The 17,140-nt window shown below is 42.9% G+C and overlaps 1 protein-coding gene across 1 annotated transcript in view; it reads right to left on the reverse strand.

Annotated features, from left to right (window-relative positions):
- The window catches only part of FBN2 (fibrillin 2), a 419,303-nt gene that overhangs the window by 64,791 nt on the left and 337,372 nt on the right, over positions 1–17,140 (reverse strand). The window contains exons 55-57 of the mRNA XM_061625313.1: positions 6,514–6,645; positions 4,850–4,975; positions 3,495–3,701 (exon numbers count right to left, since the gene is read on the reverse strand). Of these exons, the coding sequence (XP_061481297.1) occupies positions 3,495–3,701; positions 4,850–4,975; positions 6,514–6,645 (465 nt within the window). The remainder of the gene's footprint in view (positions 1–3,494; positions 3,702–4,849; positions 4,976–6,513; positions 6,646–17,140) is intronic.

Genomic DNA, 17,140 nt, shown 5'->3' on the forward strand with positions numbered 1-17,140 from the left:
CAAGGGCATCCACTTGCTCTGCCCTGTGATTCAGGAAGTGAGAGAAAAAGCGGCGTATCTGATGGTTTGCCTTGGAGACAAAAAGATCCACTCTGAACCTGCAAACCTTGCCTGTAGGGTGTGAAAAACTTCCTTGTTGAGAGCCCATTCCCCTGGAAATAGCTGCTGTCGACTCAACCAGTTGGCTGTCACATTCAAGTGACCTTAAATGTACTCTGCTGTGATTGATGCTGTGTGCTGTTCGGCCCAAGACAGCGTTGTCACAACTTCCATGTGCAACGCCAGTGAGCAGGTGCCTCCTTGTTTGTTCAAATGAATGTGCACTGTCATGTTGTTGGTACATATTAGCACATATTAGCACATCCGGATATCCAAATATGCAGGAGAAGTGGCAGAGTGCCAAATGAGCCACCCACAATTCCAGTCAGTTGATGTTCCTGCACATCTCTACTGACGAGCATGTGCCCTGAAAACACTGTCCCTGGCAGTGCGCTCTCTCTATTGCAGAGATGTCCAACAAGTGATGAATCTTGTTTGATATTGCTTTCAACTTCTCAGTGGACTTGGAGACGGGTGAGGGAAGGAATCTGGCAACTCTATCTTGTATCTGCCCTTGACCACCTTTAGTACCCACTTGTCCTGAGTGGTGTCTTGCCACCAATGGAAAAACTTGCTTAGCCTTCCTCCCACTGGCGGCAGCGCAACAGAGTAAAAAATGTTGCTGATTCTGATACCCTTGTTGTGCCTGATTGGGGAAGTTCCGGGAAAATGAGGTCTGCTGAGATTTTTGATGAAATCTCGGCCTGTTCCATGAGGGACGGGCATTTCTGAAACCACGTCCCCTTCTAAAAGCATGAAAGGTGTGTGAGAACTGGTAGGATGTTGGAGCACGTCTATAGAAACACCTATCATCTCATTTCTGAGATGGCATAGTCTTCTTCTTGCCGTTAGATTCCACCAAAACCTCCTTCAGTGTCGCATCCCCAAACAGCTTTGACTCTGAGAAAGGGACTGAAGCTAGATTTGCATGAGAAGAGGCATCTACATCCCAGTGGGAAAGCCATAAGTGCCTATGAGCAACTACTGCTGCCGCCATGGCCCTGCAGGAAAACTGGGTGGAGTCCAAAGTTGGATCCGCTATAAACACTAACGATCTGGACACCTTCAGCAAAGTCTTCCTAACCCTAGTAGGATCTTGATTAGTATTGTCTAATAGATCCTCCACCCACAATAGGGTCGCTCTGGCGAAGACAGAAGCTGAAACAGAATAGCAAGGGCATTAGCATCATGAGGCCTTTTAAGGGCTGGGTCTGACCTACGCTCATTAGGATCCTTCATCTGTGTATCTTCATCATGGGGAAGGAGGGCACATGAAAGCAGAGTGGAAACAGGACTATTTACCTCCAGAGTGCAAAGTTGCTCCATGATGTTCACCTCCACAACTTAGAACTTGTTGGTATAATTAACCCCCCTTTGTACATTGAAGTGGAAAGTTCCATTCTGATTTCATTATTACTTTAACAGAGGCTGGTAATGGGATACAGCTACTTGCTCTTGTAGGAGTGAGTAAAACCAGGACACTCTTAGAAAGCAGCTCCTGTTGTTGCTGTTGAGCCAGTGCCAAATCTAGAGCAGCTAACACCTTGGTACACAAGGGAGGGGGGAAATACAATTCTATAAACAGCCTAGATGACACCACGTCTTCCAGACCTGAGCCCTCGCTCCATTCGCCTTCCTCTAGTATATTTTTCCCTTCCACATCAGGGAGTAGACCAGACTCAGCCTGCCACTGGTGCCTAGGAGCTGTAGTGGAGCAATGCCCTCTGGCACCTCTAAAAGGCCTAGGGGATGACAAAACTTCCTGATACTGCCCCCCTGAAAGCCTCTTTGGCAGGGGGGAATCCAGTTGCTGGTCACTCTGGAGAGGGGTTAGAGATCATTTTGATGCTGCTCCCCTTGTTAACTCAGCTGCCAAATTGCCTATCATGGCATCCTATAGCAGCTGAATCACCTCAGGTGAAAAAAGGCTAGTTAGCAGGGCTTGTGGCAGCTGTTGTTGTTGCAACACTAAGCTAGGGGGTGCAGAGTGCTGCAACTGCACTGGTCTGCTAACACAAAAATAGATTGGCTGAGTAGGGACCAATTCCAATACCTCTTCCTCAGAGGATAGAGGCTCCATTTCATGCTCCAAACTTGGTAGCAAAGGTGGAGAATCCAAGGATTGCGACTGTCCAGCCACCCCCAAAGTTGTAGTACCCAACTCTGTGGCCACCACTAGCTCATGGTGCTTTGAAATGGTGGGGGCTACTGCTCCCCTTCAGGACGTTAACATGGATGTTCACATCCCACTTTGTTCCCCAACAGCAAGGCCTACTGCCCCCCTGCATGCTGGCGCCGCTCCGCTGTGTTGTGCAATGGCAGTGGCTACTGCTCTCCTCTTGGCAGGCATTATGGGCAAGATCACCTTACTGTCGACGGGGGCTACCGCTCCCCTATTTACAGTCATAGCAGGGGCTACTGCTCCCCTATTTACAGTTCTAGCAGGCAGGAATGCTTCGGCATCATCAAAAATGGCGGGTGCTGCCACCGCAGCTTGATCTAAAATGGTGGGCATTGCTGCTGCGCTTCCATCCTCAGGTAAAAACGAGGACGCTGCCGCTCTCCTCTGCATCGCTTCCCTCACATCCTCTGGCATTAAGACCGCCTCCATGGACTCACCAGACCACAGACGGCTGACAGTACCATAGGTCAAAGAAGTGCCTTCAGTGGGATTGTCAGTAGCATAACAGGCCTTGTGTTGCAAAATGGCGGGAAGCTTTGATGACTGGGCACTGGTCATGGCTACCGCTAAGCCCTAGCCTGACTTTTTAACATGCTTTTTCTTTACAGTCTGTCCTCTAACCTTCTCCGTACCAGAGGACTAACAGGAAATAAACAGTTTTTTTTCAGTAACCAAAGGTAAGTAGAAGAGAAATGAAGCAATTATTGAGGTAAGTAAATAGCAGCAAACACAGAAAAAGTGACAGAGTTAACAGTAAAGAAAGAGATCTCACAAATAGGATGTAGTCTGAGCTGAAACAGGAAACGAACTGAGCCTCAGCAAGAGGGGAGGAGCAAAGTGTTTGCTGAAGCGTTTCCTGTCTCTGAGGTGTAGGGGGAGCTACACTACCCACTTGGAGACCTCTGTCATCCATGAGAGAAATTCTATAGATCCATTGAGAATGTTCTGCATAGGTAAAGTACTCTGCAAGTGAAAATGTTTTATTTACAATACTTCCAATGTATGTCACACTATCCTTGAATTTTTCATGTGCAGAAAGCTTTTCGTTGATATTTTTAGCTTTAGAGTTATCTGTTTACTTCTGTTTTAGGGCTTTTCATAGGGTTATGAAACTCAGAATAAACTATTACTCAGCAAATAATTAGGAAAAGTCAAACCGGATCAAAATATATTCTATTCAAAATATATATATCAGCTCTCTACCAAACAATACCTTTTCCATCAGTGGTGTACCCTGGACCATGCGGACAGATTTTCTTGTACTGCGTTGTTCCTGGAAGTGGGCAAGTCTCACACTGGTTGCCCCACCCTCTTCCTCCATCACAACAGCACTCTGATTTTGTGACAAGGTTATGGCTACTGGAAGCCATCTGACACATTGTCTGTAAGACTTCAGCAAAGCAGAAGCCTTGGCGGTTATCTGTGAAGAAAATATGAAGAAATAACATGTGAATTAGAATGAAACATGTTTGTTTACATCATTTATTAGCAGCCCTTTAACCATGGTTCTCAGAATGGTTTACAGTTTAGTACAGTCAGCTTTTCTTTGCATTAATATGACATTTACGTACACAGATTTCTAGAGTTGACATAAGGACTTTTGTTGTGATCACAGTTTTTTAAAACAGTTGTGAGTGGTATTGAAGAGTGCAGTGTGATTCTAAATAGTCTCAGTGATTGTAAGGAATTGTTCTAGATTAAATGCTTGAGAATAAAAGAGTATGATATTTTGCATGTGCCTTCAGCAAGCCCCTTTCCAGATCATCATACCTCATCATGGAATACTGCTTGAAAAACCTCCAACAGTATTTTATTTGAATTAGTAACTGGTCCATTTTATTTTTACTGTGATGCAGTTTTTCAAAGGGAAATTTTAAATACTACTCACAATATACTATTTCATTTTAATAGTACTTATATGTCCTTACATTCTTAAGTATCGCTAAAGCTAAAATACTAACATTACTTTTAGTAATAACAAAACATTCGTGTTTATCTTCCTTATTTTTATGCATTTAAAGATTTTCTTATATAATAAGAATACGATAGCTTTTATTCAGTAAAGGTAAATATGATGAAGTGTAAATGTTAAATATGAAAGTTAATAGTATTTTCACTACCAGAGATCATCATCTCAGCAAACTGTAAGTATGTCTATAATTGGTGTCTTGTCTTTGAGTATGTTGGGAAAGATCCAGTTTGTACCCTGAGCAATATATGTATATAGCCCTCACATGTGTACACTGGTCTGTGCATAGGTGGTAGGATAGGTTGATAGTAGGGAAATCCTGCAAGTGGAACAGTTGAAAGGGAGGGAAGGTGTTAAATCACTACTTGATATCTAGCATTTCCAGCATTTCTAGTTTAATTAGTTTACTCTCAAACCATCTGATTACTAAAAACATATCAAGCCGAAGAATCATCTTTATTTCATTTCTCTTACATACAAACAAGACAGATATAATTTGTTTCAGCAAACTAGCAATATGAATCCAAACAGGCAAAGTTTTTTTAAATACTCCCTCTTTTGAATTTTGATAGAAAATTATGAAATGCAAGTTTACTTGCCAAAGCATTCTGTTCCGGATGAGCTTGACTGGAAGCCTTCATTACATTCACACCTGTAACTTCCAAAAATGTTGACACAGTGGCCATTTTCACAGATACCTGGCTTGGTGCGGCATTCGTTTTCATCTTTATCACAAACAAATATATAAATAAAAAATAAATATGTACAGCATTATAACACCAGTCAAACAATACCAATAATGTCAACTATTTAAGATGATTCAGTTGGGTTCCCCTCTCCCCCTCTTCTAAAGAATACAACTAATTGAGCCTGGGGAAGGGAGAAAAAACAGCTTAAGACTGGCAGTGCTGCTGGAACTGACTCTGCGAGACACAGGAGCCTGCTTTACTCTGTAACAATTCAGGGCTGTGCTGTTGAAAGTTGTCCTAGAAAACTGATGGGAAGTAATATCTGCGGTGGTCAATATTGTGAAACCCAATCTTATGCTCAGCCTGTATTAGGGATAGTGGGAGAAATCTGGTTCAGTTTGCAATTTAATGCAAACCTACTTAATTCACACTTTCCAATGAAGCTTTTTTTAAAAAATAGGTACACATTAGAAGTGTGATAAAAATACATAAATTAGTGAAAATAACATATGAAAATGTATTACACTGGGGACATTGTTTGCAAAAAATATGTATATTTCATACAGCATTTCATACAAAAACTCTATTAGGAGAAGTGTGCACTAAAATGCTGACAATTTTTGCGGTGTTTTAAAAAAACAATTCACAAACTGATGTGGAAATGTGGAGAACTGGAGAAAAGATTGGAAAAATGAGAAACTGAGAGAAACTGAAATCGACAGACTCAACCATCCCTGGCTTGTATGTGTGTAAATAAACCTCACACGAACGCCACAAACTTCCAGTGACATCATTAATTAAAATGAAAATTGTAGGTACTGTGAGAGAAGTAAAAAGTCAATCTGGGTAACAACTCTTGAATGAGTCAAGAGATGCTGTGTCTGAGAGCTAAACCAGCAATGACATGATTCAAGCTTTTAGACTTCATGTGCTTGCTTAAAAAAAAACAGTGTAGGGAGTTTAAACCAGATCTGGACCGATGCATTTGAGGGGAAGGCGGCTTTATGCCTTTGTTCCAACTTTTCAATCAGAACCCCCTTCCTCATGCCTACTATTCACAATAGGAACAGTCAGAAAAATATCATTTTTGAGGTCTAAATTGGCTTATTTTGGTGCACATGTGTTCTTGCAATTCTGTTTGGAAAATGTAGTGCAGGAACAGGCAGGCAAGAGCTCATTGCCTGAGCAACTTTGTGAAATGCCTGTTCATTGTGTATGTCCTGACTGCATGGCCTTTAGCATGTGGAGGAGAAGGTGTCAGCAGCCATGGTGGCATTGACAGCAACAGTCTTGTCTGGCAGATGGTTGAACAGGTATCTTTTCCAGCAGCATGCATTGTATATGTGAGTCTACTACTTGCAGACTTTCTCAGCATCTCTAATCACAAACAACCTGCTGACAATTGTTGTGCATAGTGATACCTAGCAATAGATTATCAAAAGTCATATATTAACTTTCCATCATAGCAGCCAGTAGACAACTAATTTTGGCACTCATACATCTATTGGGTTAAATGAACTCAAGCTTTTTTCCTTTCACTTTTAGAGAAAGCAGCATCCTTTTTTAATACCTACCCATGCAACCTTCTCCATTTGGTCTACGGGTCATTCCAGGGGGGCAGATACACATGAAGGTTCCTATCAGATTTTTGCATATCATGCCTCTTGATTCACAGTCATGTAGACTTTCTGCACATTCATCAAGATCTTAAAAAAAACCCCAACAAGGGATAGTATATGTTTAGAATACAAATCTACTATTTGTTCTTGGGACAATATTATATCAGTAGAATCCTATACAATTCTACTCTGAAGTAAACAATACTGAGTACAATGGGACTTACCTCCAAGTAAGTGAGTATAGAATTTCATAAAGAAAAAAGCTGACTTACACTGATTGTATGTTTGCATGGAGCTTTCTCTGAAATGCTATCAATTCCATGCATAGGGCCAGCTAGACAGGCAGAACTGAGACGTCTCAATGTGTGAATGGAACAGTCATGTTGGGAGGAGGAATTTGGATTTGTTAAGTGCTGGGGAACAGTTAAGGATAACTGTTCCCCATTTTGGGGAACAAGCTATGTACAAAAGGGATGGGCTCCACTTGAACCAGGATGGAACCAGAAAATTGGTGTTTAAATCAAAAAGGTGTCAGAGAAACTTTAAAAATGAGTACTGGAGGAAAGCTGACAACTGTCCAGTTCACAAATCATCCCTATGGGATGAGTGTGAAAATGTTTGTGACTGGTCAAATAGGAGAGGGATAAGATTAGGCAATAAAAGTGCAGGGGGATATGATAGCAATTCAAAGAGGCTCTCAGCCACCAATTCACACGGAATACATTTTAAACCTTCCTAGTAGCATGTCAGAGGGACATCACCAATGAGAGACAGGATAAATCTTAAACCATGTCTAGAGGGATGCTGTTTACAAAAGGGGACACTAATATTTATTTTGGGACTTTACAAGTGCCTGCTGATGGGTTCTAAATACTACAGAGATGCCATTGCTGACACTAGCCTCTAAGTGGCTCTCCCCTCAGGCCAATTTCCATAAACCTCCACCTCAGCCAATTACTCCCACAACCCAGTCCAGCTACTGGGGCTAAAACTCCTCTGGTTGCACTCCTGCCTGCTTGGACAGTTTAGCCAGCATTATAACCCCACTTGTGTCACTTCCCTCTGGCAAGACCTTTCTTCTGCGCTGCCTCTCAGACCAACTGAGTCACCAGCTCCCTTCTGATATTCACCAGACAGCTATTAATGACACAATGGGAACTAATATGTAGGCATTAGTTTTTCCCTCAGCTATCCTCATCAACCAACAGGGGCTTCAGCTCCAACTATTCCCACCTCCAACTATATCCAACTGCTCTCCCAAACTGACAGTTAACTCCCAACTGCCTGGAACCTTCAGCCAATCAGAAAGAATTTACTTTTTCTAGGTCCAGTAGTGAGGTGGCAAATTCAGAAGTGCAGGGCCCCTTCATGTCAGTCACAGCCATCCCCCCTCCCCCTTGTTTTGCTGCGAGCTTGAGAATGAGAACCTTGTTAATGTCTTCTCCAATAACAACAGACCTCCCTAGGAGCCAATAAGCATGAAAAAGGAGTGTTAGCTACTGAGAAGAGTCTTCTTGATGGCTGACACACTTTCTTTCACTCTGATTGACTCCAATCAGCAAGAAAGGACATGTTAGAAGACTCTTCTCAGTGGCTAACACATTCCCCTTTCATACTGATTGGCCTATAGGATGCTGGAGGCATAGAAACCCTGCTGGGACCCTGCTCCCAAAAATGTAAGAGGTGTAAGACCCGCTGAGACTCCGAATGAGTCCCAGGCTCCATATAATAGAATTATAGAATAGTAGAGTTGGAAGAGACCTATTAGGCCATCAAGTCCAACCTCCTGTTCAATGCAGGAATCCAAATTAAAGCATACCCAACAAGTAGCTGTCTATCTCTTGAATGCCTCCAGTGTTGGAGACTGCACCATATCCCTAGGCAGAGCTTGGAAAAGTTACTTTTTTGAACTACAACTCCCATCAGCCCCAGCTAGCATGGCCACTGGATTGGGCTGATGGGAGTTGTAGTTCAAAAAAGTAACTTTTCCAAGCTCTGTCCCTAGGTAATTGGTTCCATTGTCATACCACTCTAACAGTTAGGAAGTTTTTCCTGATGTTCAGTTGAAATCTGGCTTCCTCTAACTTCAGCCCATTATTTCGTGTCTTGCACTATGGGATGATCAAGAAGAGATCCTGTCCCTCCTCTTCCAAGTATTTGAAGAGTGCTATCATATCTCCCCTCAGTCTTCTCTTCTCAAGGCTATACATGCCCAGTTCTTTCAGTCTCTCCTCATAGGACTTTGTTTCCAGTCCCCTGATCATCCTTGTTGCCCTCCTCTGAACCTGTTCCAGTTTGTCTGCATTCTTCCTAAAGTGTGGTGTCCAAAACTGGGTGCAGTACTCAAGATGAGGCCTGACCAGTGCCAAATAGAGGGGAACCAATACTTCATGTGATTTGGAAACAATACTTCTGTTAATACAGCCTAAAATAGCATTTTTTTGCAGCCACATCACACGATTGGCTCCTATTCAGCTTGTGATCAACAACAGTTTTAAGATCCTACTCACATTTAGTATTGCTGAACCAAGTATCCCTCATCTTACAACTGTGCACTTGCTTTCTTTTTCCTAGGTGTAGAACTTTGCACTTATTCCTGTTAAATTTAATTCTATTGTTTTCAGCCCAATGCTCTAGCCTATCAAGATCGTTGTGAATTTTGTTTCTGTCCTCCAGGGTATTAGCTATTCCTCCCAATTGTGTATCATCTGCAAATTTGATAAGCAGTCCCTGCATCTCCTCATCCAAGTCATTAATAAAAATGTTGAAGAGCACTGGGCCTGGGACCAAGCCCTGTGGTACTTCACTCGTTACTCCCCCCCTCAGTTTGAGAAGGAGCCATTGATAAGCTGCTGATAGATGTTCCATTCAGCTCACATTTAGCTAGCTTGCTAATAAGAATATAATGGGGCACTTGTGAAAAGCTTTGCTGAAGTACAAATATATTATGTCCACAGCATTCCCAGTCTACCAGGGAGGTTACCCAATCAAAAAATAAGCTAAGATTAGTGTGGCAAGATTTGTTCTTGATAAATCCATGTTGGCTTCTAGTAATCACTGCATTGTTTTCAAGGTGCTTACAGACTGATCGCTTTATAAGCTGCTCCAGAATTTTCCCAGGGATCAATGTCAGGCTGACTGATCTGTAGCTCCCAGGTTCCTCCTTTTTGACCTTTTTGAAGATAGGGGCAACATCAGCCCTCCTCCAGTCACCTGGCACTTCACCCATCTTCCACAATTTCACAAAAATAATAGTGGTCCTGAGAGTTCTTCAGCCAGTTCCTTCAATAATCTAGGGATACAGTTCATTGGGCCTTACAGATTTGAACTCGTTCAAAGTGATTAGGTATTCCTTGACCATTTGTTTATCAATTTCAAGCTGCAATCCTGCCCCTTCAACTTCACATTTCCCAGGTGGGTCTTAGACCCTCTTTTGGGAGAAGACTGAGCTGAAGTAGGAATCGAGCGCTTCTGCCTTTACTTTGTCTTCTATTATTTTGCCATCCTTGTTGAATAGCTGTACCATAATTTCTTTTCTCTGTCTTTTATCATGCATGTACCTGAAGAAAGTTTTTTTGTTACTTTTAGCATCTCTTGCTAACCTCAGCTCATTCTCAGCTTTAGCCTTCTTGACGCCATCCCTGCAATCCCATGCTTTCTGTCTGTACTCTTCCTTTGTGGCCGGCCGGCCTTCCACTTCCTGTATGTGTCCTTTTTTCTTTTCAGGTCATCTCTAAGCTTTTTGTGAAACCACATTGGCTTCTCCCTTTTTCCTTGCTGAATTGTTTGCAATTGTGCCTTTAGAATTTCCTTTTTTAGAAACTCCCACCCATCTTGGACTCCTTTTCTCATTTGGGTTGCTTCCCATGGAACCTTACCTATAATTGTTCTGAGTTTATTAAAATCAGCTAACCTGAAGTCCAGGGTATGTATATGGCTACTTTCAGCTTTTGCTTCCTTTAAAATCAAGAAATGAAGTATAATGTGGTCATTTTCCCCCAGCGTTTCCATAAGTGCCACTTTGTACTATGTCATCATTTTCTATTGGTTAGAACCAACTCAAGGATAGCCGATGCTCTAGTTGCTTCCTCCACTTTCTGTAGGAGAAAGTTATCTCCAACACAAGTCAGGAATTTCTTGGAGGGGCCATGCTTGGCAGAATTTGGCTCCCAACAGATATTGGGGTAATTGAAGGCCTCATTACTACTACTACTACATCATGTCCTGGCCAGGCCTGTTGGAATCAGATTCAGACTCGCTGGTGATTTTTCTCCAGTATTTTTAATGAAAAACTTCAGTTTAGAGTGTTTCATGAATCAGCTTACAGGTCACACAACATTCTGCATCTCTACACAGCATAACTAGGCCTGACTACTCAAAGCTAAGACGTTGCAGCAATTAAGACATGTCCCTAGATCCCTTAAATAGGTGCAGGCAGCCCCTTTCTGCTTGTGAGAGGGAGGTGTCACAGAATGGGAGCATGGGAGCAAACAAGCGCTCTTCCTAGTTGGGATAATGGGGGCCAGCTGAGTCTTCCAGTGCAGTTGTCTGCATGTCAAGGGGCAAAGGGGATGATGGCACCTCATTGAGATCCTCCTCCTCTAAAGGAGGTGTGTGTGGTGGCAGTGAGTTGGGAGAAGTGGGGGGTGGAGGGGAGGAGAAGGGATGGATTCTTGATCAGCTGGTGTTCCATCTTTTGTAACAGGAGCTAAGGGGGAGGGGCTATCATTCAAAAGTACTGAAGCCTACTGTCTCAGCACTTCCTGGTTGCAAGCTACTAGGACCCTCTCCCAGGTCCCATTTTTAGAAACCTTTTTGTCTTCATCACTCCAGGACCACTCTGCAGGTCTCATGGCACCTCACGCCTCCTGGAAAAAAATGCTTTTCAAAAGTTTTATCCTCGTCTTTTCCTTGATAGACTGGTTGGTAGTAGACTCCGACCACCATGTTCCTTTTATTCCTTGCCCTATTAATTTTAATCCAGATACTCTTAGTGGAGCTACCAAGCTCATTCTCCTGTATTTCTGTGCAGGCATACACTATATAGACATCAAAGACCATGTGAGTTACAGTCTGGCTTCCTTCCTACATTTTTATGAAGATAATTATTGGGCCCCATTAGAGCTGTTCTCTCAGTTCTTGTTACTGTGTGTAAGCCTTTGTCCATCATTATTATCAAGTTTACGTCTCCTTCTCCCTTAGGATTCAGTTTAAATCTCTCCTGATGAAGTTCTCCCTGCTGTGGCCAAAAACATACTTCCCAGTCCTTGTGAGGTGCAACCCATCAGTTGCCAGCAGTCCATCTTCCAGGAAGTGTAACTCATGGTCCTAGAATCCAAATCTCTCACGTCAGCACCACCTTTATTGTGTCTCTCACTTCTCAGAACCTATCACTAAGTAACCTCTACCCAGCAAGCTTGTCATTTATTCATTGACAATCACTCATGGCCAAGTAAGATTGTCTTCCAAGGTCTTTAACAGTGGGTCCGTAAGTGACTGTGGAGGCCAATTCTGGATCCACACAGCCTCCCACAGTGAGGACATAGGTTTCCAGATGGAAGATGGCCATGATGAGGATTTGTTTGACATGCCTTCCACTTAGCTCCTTTGCCCCGTTTACCCTGTATTCGTGCTTCTTTGAAGTCCATAGCACCTTTGATAATAGACGTTCACGGGCCAAGACTTCCCAGTTCTCGATGCTCATATTTTTTTAGATTCACTTTAAGAACATCTTTAAACCTCTTTTGCTGTCCACCGATATTCCATTTTCCATCCTTAAGCTGGGAGTAAAGTAGCTGCTCTGGAAGATGGTGATCAGGCATTTGAACAACATGGCCAGTCCAGTGAAATTGATGTTGAAGGACCATTGTTTCAACACTGGTAGTCTTTGCTTCTTCCAAACTGCTAACATTAGTCCGTCTGTCTTCCCAAGTAATTTGCAGAATTTTCCGGAGACAGTGTTGGTGGAATCTTTCAAGAAGTTGGGAGTGGCGTTTATAAATGGTCCATGTTTCACAGGTGTACAGTAAGGTTGGGAGTACAATGGCTTTGTAAATAAGCATTTTGGTCTCCCTGTGGATATCCCGATCCTCAAACACTCTACACTTCATTTGGGAGAATGCGGCACTCGCAGAGCTCAGACGATGTTGAATTTCAGCATTGATGTCAGCTTTTACAGAGAGATGGCTGCCAAGACAGGGGAAGTGATCAATGTGACGCCCTTCCCTGGCTCTCCCTGTCAGGTTCCTACCTGCTCGTGGTTACTGCCTGTCACTAGGCACCACCAGGGACTCCACCAGTCCGGACTGTCCTTTTTATGGTTTCTCTCCCCGCTCTAGCACAGATCTCAACAGATCCCTCTGCTAGGCAGCACCATCAGTCACGTCCTCTAACCAGTATTCCCAGAGACTCTGCCTGAGTCTCTCTATCAGGTTACCTCTGTGACTGAGTGCTTAAGCTGTCCCCAATCCCTTTGTATCAATGCAGATAATTCTGGTTTGCTCTGAATACTTGTGGTGTTATATTATCCCCTTCACCGCTGCCACCATTTGTTACAGTTTCCCTTCAGCCTTGGTATTTACCTTACCCTCCCTTCTGGTCTGTGAAACCCCAGCCAAGGATCAGGCCTTTGGTAAACCAAATATATTTATTAAATAACAAAGATAACAAGATTTCTTTATAAAGGCACTTAGGCATATGGTTTCATCTATCCCTGAGGTACTGGTCTTAGTATTAATCCGAACTCCACACTCTCCTCACATCCACCAACTCTCCACACAATCTCCTCTCAAAAATCCACCAAAACAACCCACAACGTCCACCGTCCACCCAGATTTAACTGTCATCCTTCCATTTATACTCTCAGCCATTCTAAACACTCAGCCAATCATCCAGCATTCTACTGCCCATTCACTCCCCCTCCTCTTTCATTCCACTTACCATGTATCTCCTATACAAACAGCACTTACCATATTTACACTAATACAGGATCATCACAATCAACGTTCTCCAGCATCACACCATTAAGCTGGATTGATGGTGCTACAGAGGGACTAGTTCATACCTGTTGATGAAGCACTTTGGTTTTTTTAATATTAAGTGAGAGCCCAAGCTTTCCATATGCTTCTGCAAAAAAAAATTAGGATAGTTTGAAGATCTTTCTCTGAATGTGCGGAGACTACATTATCATTGGCATACTACGACAGAGGTTGTAATTACCTTACTTTTTGCTTTCAGCCTACTGAGATTAAAAAGCTTTCCATCTGTTTGATATATCATTTCCACACTAGTAGGAAGTTTCCCCTCAGTAAGGTGTAGAACCATAGCAATGAAGATAGCAAATAAGGTAGGAGCAATGAGACCTGTTTTACACCTGATCCGATTCTGAATGGATCGCTCTGAAAGCCATTGTTATCCAAAACTGTTGCTGTCATGTTGTCATGAAGGAGTTGCCAAATGTTCACAAATTTATCAGGGCATCCAGTTTTCAGAAGGATGGTCCACAGAGCAGTTCGATTTACAGTATCAAAGGCCTTAGTCAGATCAATAAAAGCCATATATAAAGGTCAATTCTGTTCCCGGCATTTTTCTTGAAGCTGCCGTGCAGTGAAGATTATGTTCACTGTCCCCCAAGAAGGGTGGATACCATTTTGAGATTCGGGGAGAACATCCTCTGAGATCAGTAGGAGGCATTCTGCAATGATCCTTGCAAGGATTTTACCTGCAGTAGTAAGAAGAGAGATACCTCGATAGTTCCCAAAATGTGTTCTATCACCCTTCTTAAAAAGTGTGATAAATTATGGCGTCCCTAAAGTCTTCTGGGATCTCCTCCCTCATCCAGATTTTTTCGATGAGCTTATGAAGTTGTTGTGTAAGTTCAGGCCCACCTTCTTTGAAGACTTCAGCAGGAATCCCATCAGGTCCACTAGCTTTGTTGTTCTTCATTTGATTGATGGCTTTACTGACTTCATCTAAATTAGCGGATACTGCAAACTCGTCTCTAGTTTCTTGTTGTGGAATTTGCGAGAAGAACTCACCAGCCACAACAGAGTTACAATTAAGGAGGTCATGGTAATGCTCTTTCCAGTGCAGTGCAATAGACTCTTTATCCTTAAGAAGTTTGGTACCATCCACTGAACGTAAGGGATTTGTACCGTAATTTGGTGGTCCACAGATGGCCTCTGTGGCATTAAAAAAGCCCTGTGCATCGTGAGCATCTGCAGAGCGCTGGATTTCTTGAGCTTTCTTTATCCACCAAGCGTTCTTAAGTTCTCTGGTTCTTTTTTGGACCTCAGCCTTTGCACTGGCATAGATTTTTTTTCTTAGCAGCACAGTTAATGTCTTTCTGCCATATCTGAAGACTTTCCTTTTCTTGTTGATGATATGTTCAATCTCACTATCATTCTCATCAAACCAATCCTGATGTTTCTTAGTTTGGTATCCAATAGTTTGTTCACATGCTGCAATAATGGATGTCTTTTTTTAATCCAGTGTTCCTCGACATTTTCAGGGAGTTCCATTGGTAGATGTTTCTTGAGAGTTGTTTGAAAGCAGGCTCGCTTAATAGGATCTTGAAGGGCACTGATGTTCATTTTATGCCTTGGTTTTCTTCCTTGGAGCCCAAATTGAGGAATGGCCATAGTGGATCGAATTAATTGGTGATGTGTCCAGCAGTCATCAGCACTCATCATGGCCCTAGTGAGAAGTACATCATGATGATCTCTGCCATGGACAATTATGTAGTCCAGGAGATGCCAGTGTTTTGACCGAGGGTGCTTCCATGATGTTTTAAATTAATTTTTCTGGTGAAAGAGTGTGTTTGTAATAAGATTATGGTCTGCACATTTAGTCAGAAGTAGAATTCCATTCAGGTTGCTATTGCCAACTCCTTCTTTCCCAAGGTTGCTGGACTACGACCTGGGAGACCAGGGTTTGAATCCCCACATAGCCATGAAGCTCACTGGGTGACCTTGGGCCAGTCACTGCCTCTCAGCTTCAGAGGGATGCAATGGTAAACCCCCTCTGAATACTACTTACCATGAAAAACCCTATTCATAGGGTTGCCATGAGTCAGGATCGACTTGAAGGCAGTCCATTTCCCAATGGTTTCTGGCCATAAATCGAAATCACACCCAACTCTTGTATTGAAATTGTCCAAGAGCATAATTTTATCCTCCTTAGGTATCTCTGATAAGATGGTGTCCAGCTGGTTATAATTTTTTTCCTTGATGTCTTCATCAGCATCTAATGTTGGTGCATAAGCACTTAGAATACTTGCCTGCTGGTTTTTGGCAAGTTTTAACCAGGGAGTTGAGAGTCGTTCATTAATGCCAATAGGAACTTCTGACAAGAGCTTCACAAGATCATTTTTAATAGCAAAGCCTACTCCGTGTATTCGTCGTTCTTGTTCAGGCAGTCCTTTCCAGAAGAAGGTGTAACCTCCCTTTTCTTCCTTCAGTTGTCTTTCTCCTGCTCTTTGATTTTCTTGGAGTGCTGCTATGTCAATATTAAAATGTCTCAACTCCCTCGCAATGATGGCAGTCCTGCGTTCAGGATGTTCACTATCTGTATTGTCTACGACCTGGGAGACCAGGGTTTGAATCCCCACATAGCCATGAAGCTCACTGGGTGACCTTGGGCCAGTCACTGCCTCTCAGCTTCAGAGGGATGCAATGGTAAACCCCCTCTGAATACTACTTACCATGAAAAACCCTATTCATAGGGTTGCCATGAGTCAGGATCGACTTGAAGGCAGTCCATTTCCCAATGGTTTCTGGCCATAAATCGAAATCACACCCAACTCTTGTATTGAAATTGTCCAAGAGCATAATTTTATCCTCCTTAGGTATCTCTGATAAGATGGTGTCCAGCTGGTTATAAATTTTTTCCTTGATGTCTTCATCAGCATCTAATGTTGGTGCATAAGCACTTAGAATACTTGCCTGCTGGTTTTTGGCAAGTTTTAACCAGGGAGTTGAGAGTCGTTCATTAATGCCAATAGGAACTTCTGACAAGAGCTTCACAAGATCATTTTTAATAGCAAAGCCTACTCCGTGTATTCGTCGTTCTTGTTCAGGCAGTCCTTTCCAGAAGAAGGTGTAACCTCCCTTTTCTTCCTTCAGTTGTCTTTCTCCTGCTCTTTGATTTTCTTGGAGTGCTGCTATGTCAATATTAAAATGTCTCAACTCCCTCGCAATGATGGCAGTCCTGCGTTCAGGATGTTCACTATCTGTATTGTCCAGCAATGTTTGTATATTCCATGTTCCAAAGTTCAATTATCTTTTGCAACTGCTAAGTGGTGACTCCACTGGACGTGGTAATCCAATAGCCCCCTCCCCATACAGGGTGAGCAGAGTGGATCCTGAACAGGACTACTCAGTTGTGGATACAGCTGCCAAACTACTCAACTGCCTCAGTCCTTGAGCCAGTATGACTGAGTCTGTATCCACCACCCATGTGCCGGTCCATGAATAGGGGCTTCTGGATTTCACAGTCCTGCCCCCGTCGCCATTCAGCGATCGCCATGGGACTTTTGGTTTGGTTGGAAGACACCTGTGCATGAATTTGTTTTATGTGGGGAAAT

The sequence above is a fragment of the Rhineura floridana genome, chromosome 1 (genome assembly GCF_030035675.1).
Source record: "Rhineura floridana isolate rRhiFlo1 chromosome 1, rRhiFlo1.hap2, whole genome shotgun sequence".
Taxonomy (NCBI): Eukaryota; Metazoa; Chordata; class Lepidosauria; order Squamata; family Rhineuridae; genus Rhineura; species Rhineura floridana.